Source organism: Nyctereutes procyonoides, unplaced genomic scaffold (assembly GCF_905146905.1).
Source record: "Nyctereutes procyonoides isolate TBG_1078 unplaced genomic scaffold, NYPRO_anot_genome, whole genome shotgun sequence".
Classification (NCBI taxonomy): Eukaryota; Metazoa; Chordata; class Mammalia; order Carnivora; family Canidae; genus Nyctereutes; species Nyctereutes procyonoides.
Window position 1 is genome coordinate 4,858,505 of NW_026575024.1, and position 12,713 is coordinate 4,871,217.

General features: G+C 48.9%; 1 protein-coding gene across 6 annotated transcripts in view; it reads left to right on the top strand.

The window, feature by feature from the left end:
- The window catches only part of LOC129497024 (serine/threonine-protein phosphatase 4 regulatory subunit 1-like), an 81,393-nt gene that overhangs the window by 65,690 nt on the left and 2,990 nt on the right, over positions 1-12,713 (top strand). For 5 of the 6 annotated variants that reach the window (XM_055305446.1, XM_055305454.1, XM_055305438.1 and 2 more), the window contains 8 exons: positions 1,412-1,605; positions 4,245-4,340; positions 5,254-5,439; positions 5,699-5,860; positions 6,779-6,879; positions 9,220-9,340; positions 10,110-10,244; positions 12,515-12,656. In XM_055305446.1, the coding sequence (XP_055161421.1) occupies positions 1,412-1,605; positions 4,245-4,340; positions 5,254-5,439; positions 5,699-5,860; positions 6,779-6,879; positions 9,220-9,340; positions 10,110-10,244; positions 12,515-12,656 (1,137 nt within the window). Of the gene's footprint in view, positions 1-1,411; positions 1,606-4,244; positions 4,341-5,253; positions 5,440-5,698; positions 5,861-6,778; positions 6,880-9,219; positions 9,341-10,109; positions 10,245-12,514; positions 12,657-12,713 lie in introns of those variants that run through there. The other variant, XM_055305473.1, reaches the window with a different exon arrangement.

Consider the following 12,713-nt stretch of genomic DNA (forward strand, 5'->3'; position numbering starts at 1 on the left):
TGGGAAAAACAACACTTGCTGCTGTTGCCGGGCAAAGATTTGTGAAGCTTTCGGGAAAGGAAATATGAAAATCCAGTTAGCCTGGTAATTATTCTTTCTTTTTAAATTTATAAAGGAAATTAAGTCAATGTTTGCCGAAGGAATGAGCACGTGTAACATATCACTTCTAATAGCTATAGACAAAGGTCTGCTTTTGGAGACCACATCTCTAAGGCAGCATTCATCTCAGGGCTGAGACCCGGGCTGTAGTGACCAACACATGGTCTAGTGGAGGGTACTGTATAAACAGCCACTGGGCACAGGGTGTGTTAGGGGCCGGGATAGGAGTAGCATGGTGTACCGTGGCAGCACAGGGCAGGACATGTGGGGCCAGAGGAAATGTCTGGGAGAAGACTTTGTAGAGTGAGCAGCATTTAATGTGGGCCCCAAAAGACAGCTAGGGACTCACCATGCAAAGAAGTGGAGAGAGATGAGTCTCAGAGGGCTCTTTTAGTCCTTGAAATCATTTGTAAAACCTTGCATGGATGTGTGTTCCTCACTTCCATAGTTTTCTTCAGAGCTCATAGGGATGCATGACCCCAAAAGTTTCAGAGAGAAACCACACGTTGGGTATTTGTGGACTGGCTATGGCTCGAAAGGTGACTCGAGCCATTGGGAAGGGCCTGGTGTGCTGCACTGAGGAGGTAGGACCCTGTCCTGGGCCCAGTGGGGAGCCAGCTATGAGCACTAAATGTTTTAATGAACCTTGGGGTCTGTTGAATTTAACTCGTAGAAAACAGGATGTAGGAATTGTGTGTGTGTGTGTGTGTGTGTGTGTGTGTGTGTTTGGAAGTTGGGGACATGGGCATCAGATTGTTTTTACAGAAAGGTATGTGAAATATGTCATCTCCTGTTAGGAGGGTCTCAAGCAGTCATACCGTAGACAAATGAGTAGCCCTTGGGGCTTGGTGAGTGAGATCTGTACTCATCTGTGTGTACGAAGATGGATCGGTGTGTGTGTGTGTGTGTGTGTGTGTGTGTGTGTGTGTGTGTCGGAAAAAGCCAGCCTGCTTTATAGATGGGGGAATAGGACCCCCTCATTGGGTAGGGAGACCTCCCAGACACTTTCTGTGAGAGATGATGGAGGCGAACTCTGATTGTCCTAATTGAGGCGTTTCGAGTTCAGATTTGAGGCTCTGTGCATGGCTGGCATTTAGTTGGAATAGTTAAAGTTAATGGCTGTAAATATCACCATCTCCCCGAGAGCTCGTTCTGGGATCCGGAGCATGCTTACTGCAGGGACAGATGCGTGGAAGGTGTGCGCTGTGTGGTGTGGCCACATCCAGACTGTCTTGTTGTGAAGACCCCTCTGAAGTGAATCCCTATAAACCAAATAAAGTTATTAAAATTCTTGAAACTTCTCTTCCTGCAGCTCAGGTTCAGGTCTTATCAGCCGCACTGAGAGCCGCACAGCTTGACTCTGTGAATGAGCCCGAGCACAAGCCGACAGAAGGTCTAAATGAAGTGTCCGTTTCAGATCCCAGCCCTGCCTCTGACAATCAGATGGCTCTGTCGGCTTCATCATCGCAGAAGGAGCTCTCTGTGGCCAGGATATTACAAAGCACAGTAAGTGTTTGCCCTCTCTCTCTGCCGCGGAGGATGTGACAGAAATCACAAAGCCGCATTTTCTTTTATTAATATATCTTGGCAGAGATGATAAATGGCAAATTTAATTTTATTCTTAAGGTCATGTTTTGGATAACTAGACAACCAATCAATCAGGTGATTGATAACCCTGACTCTGTTCCACAAAAACAGGAATGGGGAGGCCAGCAAGTGTCTTCCCTCTTCTCCAAAGAGGACGAGTTTCAGTTCTTTGTGGGGATTAACCACATCCATGCCCTATTTCACTGCTATTTTATAGCTTTTAGTAAGAGTACGAGGTGGGTTCTGCGGCCCCTAGAACTGAAAGCTGGCCCAGGCCTCTGGGCAGACCATCATGTCCGGGCTCTCTCTGGAGATGCTCTTTTGGCACATGGTCACTCGAGTAGTGGTACCGGCATGCCATTTATTGGAGGAGGGGCTTGGAAAAGTCAGTGGCTCAGCAGTGTTTATCCTGCGGCCTGGAGCTAGTCCCCAGGAAATGGGAACCCTGCATCCAGGGGGAGGAGGGAACCTGCGACTCCCTTGCACTTCGAGTCCCCGTGGCTTTCCAGCTCATGAGGGGTGGGAGGCTCCGATGCCTTCCTACTTCATAGTGACTTGCTCTGGGACCGCTGTGAGCTGGGGTCCTTCCCAGGAGGGCGGGGGGTGGGGGGAGACTAGAGAATTACAGTCAGTGTGGGGTCCAAGATCATGAAGTCACAGGTACCGTGCACCGGATCGTCCCTTCAAGCCCATGGTTTCTAAGGCCAGAGCGCCGATTGTTCTACCATGGACTTATCTCCTCCCAGCTCCTCTAGGCCTGCTCCAATCAGAAAAAACAAAAGACCCACTTCACAGCCTGACTAGAAAATGTTTAGGAGTACGTCACGGTTGTCTTTGATTAGTAAGAAGTGACTTATATCCTGTTTGGCCAGTTTGTTTTCAGAAGCAGGCAAGAAAATGGTGGTGGTTACCTGTGTTGCCTGGAGTGTGGAAATCACAGGTTAAGTAGAAAGGCATGGCCAGGACCACTGTGGCTGAGTCTCAAGCAGCCTGGGACTTTTTTGTCACGTGCAGAAGTGAGAGAAAGGGACATGAACAGATTCCTTCAGGCTGGCTCAGTTGCATGAAGGATGTGGAAGGGCTTGTGCAAGGAGACCTTTGGTTTATGTTGTGGGATGTCAGGGCTCTTGAAGCTGAGCTTGAGTCTAAGGTTCCACTGGGATTGGGTGGGCTGCTTCCAGTTGCAAATGAAGGGAAAAGGGAGCAAAAAACTCTCAAAGCTGAAATTATGAGTCTAGTGTTGTTTCACAGAGATGACAAAAGAGTGGCTGAGGCCAGGCAGGTGGCTGGTTAACTCAGTTCCTTGACATTGACCCTGCTCCCAGCTTCTACTCTGCCTTCTTAGCGCGCTGAGTCAAGAGATGCCCTGTGCCCGGGGGCAGGGGCTGTGGCTTCTCACTTGTGTCTCTTGACGGGCCTAGTGGTTTTCTGGAGAGATGACCTCATAGTGCCTTCTGAGGTCACTGACTTTTGGTAGTGGACCTAACCCTCAATGTGGCTCCTGGAGTAAGTGGTGTACATAACTGCACTGAAGACTTGGGAATCAGATTAACTCCTGAAAGAAGAAGAATGATTTATTACACATTACTATATATGAATTTATTAACTTGGAGAAATTGAGGTCTTAGGTTATCATGCCAAAATATTTCTGTTTTATCCAGTCTTCTATTAAAATAAGCAATACATTCCAGAGAAAATCTTGGGAATTGAAGGTTGTGGTAGTGCGCCTCAGAGCAAACGAAGCATCTATCGGTGTATTAATCGACTTTCCTGGATCATATATTGAGCTGATTTGTCAGGATCCATTAAGCTGGTAGACAGTATGACATTTCAAGTATGCGTAGGAAAGCCATGTGGCGGGTGGGGGAGAAGGTCAGGTTCATCTCCGCTAATGTAATCAATGATCAGACACCAATATGTCACTGTTGAGTGTTCTTGCTCATTTTAATTGTTAACCTAATGTAAAGGTTCATCTGCAAACATTAGAAGTGTTTGTACATGTGAAAATTGAGACCAGTTTTCCAGGTAAATACTCCTTTATCAGCCATGTCTTTCACTCAAATTTAAAAGGTCTTCCCCTTGGCCTCTCTGTCCTCCATGATGGGTCCACATTGCTGCACATGTCCAGTTCCCAAGAAATACTGGACCTGTTTGCTCCCCCTGCCTTCCAGAGTAGTCTGTGTCTTAATCGTATAACTCTCAAAAGGGTGTTGGTTAACCCCCCTGAGACCCTGAGGCCTAAAGAGTGGTCAGTGCAGACTCAGGTGGTGGCTTCTCATGGACATCAGCCTGTCTTCCGTAAGGGTCACGGGCAGTCCGGAGAGGAGAATGCGTGTTTGCCTTGGCACTTAAAATCACTAACCTACCATGTCATCTGGAAACATGCAAAAGTCTTTTTTAACATCTGGAGAGATACCACTGGCTTTCAGGGAAGCGCTGGTCTTGGTCTGCAAAGGCCATTTCCAGCACCAAAAGGAAATTCTCTGAGGGGGTGGGGGGAATGACAGGACGGCTCCCTAGTTGGGGTAAGTTGGTAACATGTCCAATCAACTCTGCAGGACCCCAGCAAACCCTGTGGTGGAGCCACTGAACAACTGGAGACTGAGCAGAGGCATCTCCCTGCCCCACTTGAGGAGAATAAGTCTAAATTACAGGTTTGTTCCTTGAAAAGTAAAGCAACTCAAAACTTCACCTTTTCTGGGACTTAAATTTAAGGATGACCGTTGGAACCAGATAGTTTTCTTTTGTCAATATTAATGACATATCCTCACTCATTCCTTGTGTTGCTAATATTTCCTCTTTAACTTACCAAAAAATTCTAAAGGAAATTCTAAAGGAATTCTAAATTCTAAAGGAATACTAAAATCTTTTGAACAATCAAGAATAGTATTTCAATAAAGCAAGTCAAATATGAGGAAAAAAAATTGACATCTGTACATTAACATTTAGGGTCTCTTTATACAAGTCTGTTCAGGGTGGTGTTTTTGTCTTGTTTTGGTTTTGGTCTGAAAAGTTTTTGACAAATTCTTTGACCTATGTTTGGCTTTGTTCTATCTCGTGGATTGGCTTCTTGTGCTGTGTAAGATCTCTTTAATGTTTTAAATTATTGTATCCCATTGTGCTGACAGCAGCGAAGGTAAGTGGGTGATGTCTTAGGAGCGCGCAGTCTCGTCAGCTGGAGAAAGCTAGTGATGATCAGCTTGTATGGGCCGGGGCTCTAGGTGCTGGGCAACCGCAGGAGAAGGTAGTTTCTGTTCTCAAGAGCTGTGTGCATCAGACTAACCAAACAGTGGTGTCCAAACTGTTTCAGAGATGTCAGATGTTAGGCGAATTAAGAAGGATGAGTGTGGGCATTGCTTTAGTGTCATTTGGTCCAAGTTGAAAGTTCACCTGCAGACCAAGAAGTCCGCCAGTCCAGAGCCCCGAGCTTTTAGGAAGGCCTCTTGTTCTTGTTCCTCTGACATTTCTGCCCTGCTGTTTTCACCCCCACATCCTAGACTCCTTGTTTTTCATGAGCATTTTCCATTCCTGCAAGCATGATGGTTTCCTTTCTCTGTTGTTTCCCAGGATATAATACCTCAGCCCTTACTAGATCAGTATGTGTCGATGACCGACCCAGCTCGAGCCCAGACTGTCGACACGGACATAGCCAAACACTGTGCTTATAGCCTCCCGGGGGTGGCGCTCACCTTGGGCAGGCAAAATTGGCACTGCCTGAAAGATACATACGAAACGCTGGCTTCTGACGTGCAGGTAAAAGGAGTTCTTTCAGAGGCACCCACAAGATGGGGTGGGCCCTCTGCCTGGGAAGGAAAGGGGAGCGTGGCAGGGCTCAGTGGCCTGTACTTCCCATGGGTGCTGTTGGCATATTTACTGGACTCCGGTGAAATGTAGCCTGTGGCAGCCAATGCTTGGCAGTGTCAGTCTTGCTCTAGAAATGCCACTTATGCTCTCAGTAATGTGGGCTTGTCCTTGCCTTTTGTGGTTTGCATGTCCTCGTGTGCACCCCCAGTGGAAGGTACGTCGGACCCTGGCCTTCTCCATCCATGAGCTGGCTGTGATTCTTGGGGACCAGCTCACAGCGGCTGACCTTGTGCCTGTCTTCAATGGATTCTTAAAGGACCTGGATGAAGTACGAATAGGAATTCTTAAACACCTGTATGATTTTCTAAAGGTAGGAAGAAGGATTACAAATAAAAAACAAAGCTTCCCTCTTCAAAACAATTTTCAAAGCCCTGGCTCTGTAAAGTATCAGTGAAAAACAGAAGGCAGCCAGTCTGGGTTTCCTCGGTTTGGAAGTATACCATCCAGAGTCTTTACAGTGGGTGTCCTTTCAGTGATGGGGAAAAATGTTTTTCTATCTTTCCTCTTAATCTTCCTGTCCCTTGGAGTCCTAATTCTGTGGAGGACGGTAGCCATGTAGCCTAGCATGCTCTGTGAGGAAGAAGGAGCCCAGGCCCCCGGGGTAGCACGTGACGTGCCCGGAAGAAGGAACCCAGGGGAAGAGCCCAGCTGAAACCCAATCTCAGTTCTGCATCAAGGGCTTTCTCTGCAAGACGTTGCTGCTTCCCTGCTAGCCTTTTTCATTTTTTTTTCCCCTAAAGGAAGGATGAGTGTAAAAATAAGACTTAAAAACTGACCTAGAGAAACTAATAACTTGCATCCACACAACCATGAGCTGCCCTTCATGGACTTGGGTGCATGATGCACTGGGCTGGCTTTTCTCTTGTGGAGCCGGCATATGCGAGCAGAGCCAGCTCCCCGGGCGGCAGCAGCGGCACTGTCTTCTGAGCACACACACCATGTGTCGTTTTCAGGCTGGGAGTGAAGAAGAGACGAGCCAGGGGCGTGCAGCAACACACAAGCACATTCACTAACCAGGGGCAAGGTTGGAAGCAGGGAGGGGCACACGTGAGGTCTGTTCACAGCCACGGGAAGGCACAGCCACACCAGGTGACAGATGGGAGTGCAAGGCACCAGGGGGATGGCCAGTTCTGGCCGGGGACAAGTGTCGAGTATCGTCAGACAGTGTATTTGGGGTCCTTGTGAGGGGTTCTCTATTTTGATTTATGTATACATTTTTAAAAAATAGTTGCTTCATGAAGACAAGAGGAGAGAATATCTTTATCAGCTTCAAGAATTTGTAGTGACCGATAACAGCAGGAATTGGAGGTTTCGATATGAACTAGCAGAGTAAGTAAAACCTGTTGGGGGATATGAGAAGGCGAAGTAGCTGGAATAATTCTTAATTTCCCTACCTTATAATTGATTTCTAAACTAGCAGTAATAGTGTTCTCTGGGATAAAGAGATTATGTTTTTATGAAGGGATAAAGTGAATTCCAGAGCTCTAAGTTACAAACACCACGGTCTCCGGGGAGACATTGGTTTTCAGATGCAGACAGGGCTCGAGTCACTGTGGAATTAGTGTGTTCTGCTCTTCTAGAAGGCAATTTATTCGAACCAAATAAAAGATGAATCACCCACTCTTCAGTATTTCCCTGTTAATCGGAAGAGTTTCTGCCAGAGCGTTCCCGAACATTCTGAGTGTCGCCCTCTCTGCAGGGCACAGTGTGGTGCGTGCACTTCAGCTTCTAAAGAAAATGACACGACAGAGAGAGCCAGGAGAGGCCCCACCCAGACCTGACAACTGTTAGATAAAAACCTCCCCCAAGGTGGCTGCTCTCTGCCCGTCATTTTGTGTGTGAGGGACTTAATCCCGTCTCGTGCTGGCCGGGGACTTAACGTGTGTGGCTTGTGAAGGAGCTAAAGCTCGGACCAGGCCTCCTCCCCGGGCCGCCGTGCTTGGCCGTGGGCCTCGTGCAGCGCCGGGGCATTTGGCGGCCTGGGGGCAGCCGGGGTTAGCTTGCCCCTGCTGGGGTTCATCTCCCCAGCTTGAGAGCTCATTTTTCTCCCCCTCAACTAGAAATCTCTCAAATCATGGTCTCTGCTGTAGAAATCCATCAAGCCTTTGCAGCTATTCAGGATATGATTTGGCCGATGCCAGGGGCAAACTAAAAGATTTTCTCTTTGCTGTGATCTTTAATCATTATGCTTAATTTGAGAGATTGGGGCTTTAAGTCATTATGCCGCGTTCCCAGCTTACATTCTCAGAAAAACAGGCCCACGTTTTCCATGAAAGCATCGCGCCCTCTAGCGGCCGCGCGCGGGAACTCGGCCGGGTCCGTCTCGGGCCGGGCTGACCCGCTTCCCCGGGGTCGGGACCCGGGATGGGGCCATGGGGCCGGGGCCGGGGATGGGGGCGGGGGTGGGGCAGGGGGCCGCGGACGCGGGTCGGGGTCGGGGGCCGGGGCCGGGGATGGGGCCGGGGATGGGGCCGGGGCCGGGCTGTCCCGCTCTCCGGGGCCGGGCTCGGGGCCAAGGGACTGGGTCGGGCTGACCCGCCTCCTGGGGGCCGGGGCCGGACACGCGGACGGGGCCGGGGACGGGGACGGGGCCGGGAACGGGGCCGGGCCGGCAGGGCTCGCGCCGCCGCCGGCTTATCTCGGAGCCCTGGCTATCTTCCATCTGGGCCGTGGTTATTGAAGCCAGAGCCGCTGATATGAATTCTGTGCTCCCCCTGCCCACGATATTGGCATCATTTTTCTGGAAACAGTGCCTTTTGATATGAAAGCATTCACCTGCACTCCTGGTCTCTGGTTCTAACTTCCTTCCAATCTCTTTTTCATTTCCTTTCGTGGCCAGCGTGGAAGCAGTGCCATCTGTTTTCACCCCCTTCTCCCCGTCCCCAGTTAGGGAGCGGCGATCGCGGCGATCGCGGCGGCGGCAGGTCTCCCGCGGCCTCCGCCGGCCTCCCGCCGGCCTCCCGCACGCCCTGCCCTCCCGGGGCGGCGAGCGGGCAGCGGGCAGCGGGCAGCGGGCAGCGGTTCTCTGCCAGCGGACGGACCGCCCGCCCGCGCGGTGTGAGCCCTGAGCGCGCGGCACCCGCGGCCCCGCGGCCCTGCACCCCGCACCCCGCACCCCGGCTCCGCACCCGCGCACCCCCGCACCGCGCACCCCCGCACCCGCGCACCCCCGCACCCGCGCACCCCCGCACCCGCGCACCCCCGCACCCGCGCACCCGCGCACCCCGGGGCCGAGCGTGCGGACCCAGCCTGCCGGCCTGCGCGCCGCTCTCTGGGAACTTTGGCCGCCTGGCTATTTTTACCTTATCTGATTTTCAGAGTTTTATGTGCTTTCGAGCCGATAACCTCACATTGAAATATTATCCCTATTCATAAATTTCTCAGCCTCTGTTTTACAAAGTTCAATTTATTTCCTCCTTGTTCGATTTGTTTGAGTGTGTGAGATGAAGAATGAAGATTTATTTTTTTTTCCGCTTTTCTTTGCGTGGTATTTCACTCAGCTTTCTGCTTTTGGCATTTCCCTGACGGAAAGCCTTTGCTAGGTCTTCATGGGCCTTAATCCGCCGGCCTGGCTATTTTTTATCTGTCAGATGGAATGAGAGAGTAAGGAGAAATTAGTAAGGTGTTTTTTGCTCCCCCAAATAATTTCTTTCTTTTGTTTAATTGCAGACAGCTGATACTCATTTTGGAACTCTATAATCCCAATGATGTTTATGATTATTTAATGCATATTGCCCTAAAGTTGTGTGCAGATAAAGTTTCTGAAGTACGGTGGATCTCCTTCAAACTAGTAAGGAATCATGGCTTTTTTCGCTCGTGATTTTTGGAAATAGGAATATTTATGTTCCTTCCATTTTAACTCCTTTATTTCCAGCACTTGATTTTTCAGTATACCTATGAAACCAGCTTTTAAATTTTGAAATTAAGAACTGCATTACAGTTTTATCAATATATAACATAGCTTTTTTTCTTAGGATGTACGCTTCGGTGATAGAAATTATAGATAAATCACTTTATATAAGAAATTCTTCAAACCACAGCTTATAGCAGGGTTTTATAGAGGAGTAGTTACTGAGGAAAAGCTCCAACGTAGAAGAGCCGATCCTGTTTTGTGTGGGCTTCTACCAACTGAATACTGGGGTGGGGTGGATGTCACTTGAAAATACTGATTTACTAAGGTACTCTGATGGTATTACAGTTTTATAAAAAAAAAAAAAAAACAGGTTCTAAAAAGTAATGATTTAGTTATTTTGCAAGGGGCCATTTTCTAAAATTTGGAAACTTATGATTAAGAATGTATTTTTCTAATGCCAGTCCCTTTTTAAATTCCCTTTTTCTGACGGGTTTCACGTGGGTGAAGGTGTGTATGTGCATTGCCATATATTTGAATATCTTTTTTCCTCTGTGTTCTAATGATTCCCGTGACAAAAATTACTCTTGCCCTTGCTTATAAATTCATTTTAAAGGTGCATAAAAATGTCTAGTTTCCGTGTTGAGTGGGATTCATAGTTCAAATAGATGGCAGCATTTTAAGTGTGCACTTCCGATATTTTTCACAGGTGGTGGCCATTCTGCAGAAGTTCTACTCCCACAGTGAGAGTGCACTGGGGTTAAGTTTCATCAGTGAGCTCATCGTAAGGTTCCGGCACTGCGCTAAGTGGGTTGGAAGGCAAGCTTTCGCTTTCATTTGTCAGGTTAGCACGGCCTGGGGGGACTCTCCCCTGGGCTTATGTTGCTGTGGACTGACACCACATGCATTGGACACAGAATCCCAGGCTTGGAATAATACCAGCTGGGAATTTGGGGATCAGTAGGCCGAACCCCTTCATCTCCCAGGAGGTCATGACTGGCCCAGTTGGGCAGAATGATTGGCCCAGGGTTACCCAATCCATCTGTGCATTCGTCCAATGGATGTTGACTGAATGCCTCCTGTGTGCCAGGCATATTCTAGAAACTACAGACAGAGTGAACAAGCTCCTGCTCTGCCGGCACCTTCCATCTGGGGAGGTGAGGGCCAGGCCCAGAGCCCTGGTCCTGCCATGCCCAGTCCAGGGCTGTGGTGATCAGTGCACCTCCCTGTAGCTAGCTGCCTTGGAGGGAAGGTGGGGTGAAGAACAGAGCAATAGGCTAGGGCAGAGACTGTTTACCCCCTCTCAAGTGAAGTTCATGTCTGCCTGTCCAGCTCCTCTGGTCACCCTCTGTACTTAGTAAGTCTGGGAGATGCTGTGGTTTACGTTCACCTGGGGCTCATGGCTGCCATTCCTTAAAGGCCTCTGTGTGCCATTGTCTCATCGTACATGCATCTGGTCCTCAGTGGTAAGATCTGCCGTATATTAAGCATGTCACATCCATGTACTTTTTTTAAGGTTGAAGCAGTGGAAGCCCAGAGAGGTCAAGTAACTTGATCAAGATCACACAGGAAGTATAAAGCCATGATTTTTTTTTTTTTCTGCTAACATGTTACTTAAAAAGTTTTAACCTTCCCCACGCATGCATGTTTTCAAGCATGGATAAGGGTGGAGGGAATAGTATGGACTCTCCATGAGCCCATCACCCAGCTCTGTCAATATTAAAGCTCTAATTGGAGTCTGGCTGACCCTCTTGGCCAGTTCCCCCACTGAGGGACTCGCCAGGGCCCCCTGTTGGGCTGGGGGGGCATCACAGGGTACTTTGGCAGTCTGCTTTGAAAAGTGCAGTAGGTGGCAGAGTGAAGTGCCAAATTCACGGGCCACAGGCCTGATACAGACTTGCATAAAGAAGAAGCCAATCAGGGCATTTTGTGCAGAAAGGGTAAATGAGATATCTTTGCTTTTATGTTTTAATTTTTTTTTCTGAGATTTAGAAAATCCATGGTAAGATAAAAGGGAAAAAAACCCCACTAATTTTCAGGAAAAATCAATGTGTATGTGCTTTCACGAATTATTATAAAGATTTTGAAAACCCACTGTAAGACAGACAAGAGGAAGGGATCACTTGATGGTTATTTCAGTGCCGCTCTGGGGAGAAAGCCTTACCTGACGGCTAAGGGGGCCCACGCTGCAGAGGGGGACGAGCTGCTCCTCTGACTGGCCTCGCATGCACCCCACACCTGGGAAGCACTTAGGGACCATCAGCTGCTCCTGGTACCCTGTAGCTGGAAGGTGTGCAGGACTTAGAGTCCACACGCCTGGCTTGGACTCCCTGCCTCCCCCCCACCCAACTGATACTCGTTGACCAGGACACCTGTGGATGGCACCACAGTGGACCACAGTTTCCTCTCCTATAAAACTAGGCTCATCCTGGCTTCCATGGTCGGCCGTGAAATGTAAACGAGAGCCCGTATGTAGAACTCTGTCACGGAGTGGCAGCGTGCAGATGCGTCTGGTTCTCACAGAGGCAGTGTTTGTCAGGTGCTCACAGAGAGGGCCGGGCCTGCGTTGGAGTCTGGGGTTGGGCTGGTGCTACACAGGCCTGGCACTGGCCCTCGGAACCTGAGTTCTAGTGAGTACTAGAGATGAGGGTTCTGAATCCTCGTTGTTGGGTACTTTGCTAGATTCTTTGCAAAAATGCTCTGCTATCCCCACCACTTGCACATTCTACAGATGGCCCAGAAAGGTGAAGCTAGTAAGTGAGCAAGTTAGGCCTGTCCAACTCAGAAGCCTTTGTTCTCTTCACCAAATTTAAACCACCTGTAACCAGTGCTTGGTAAGGAATTTGAAATTGTTCACTGTGTTTCTAACCAAATTTAGGCGCGTGCGCGCGCACACACACACACACACACACACACACACACACACACACTTACATGCCCCTGAGACCAGTAGACCCCAAAATGACTTCTTTGGAATTGTGGAAGTGTATGTTTTTAGAAGAAATCTGCTGATCTAATAATAATAATAATAATAATAGTAATAAAAAGAAAGAAACCTGCTGATCATTGTGGAGAAGTATCAATCCTCTGGCTGTGGCTGTCTTTTTGTCACAGGCGGTGGTGAGGGAGGAGTGTATCCCCGTGGACCAGTTTGTTGAACACTTGCTCCCCAACCTCTTAAGCCTTGCGACGGATCCTGTGCCAAACGTGAGGGTTCTGCTGGCCAAAGCCCTACGGCAGACGCTGTTGGAAAAAGGTATGTGGACCATTTTTCTGAACTTGCACATTTTAAAGTTCATCAGGCAGCAACCAG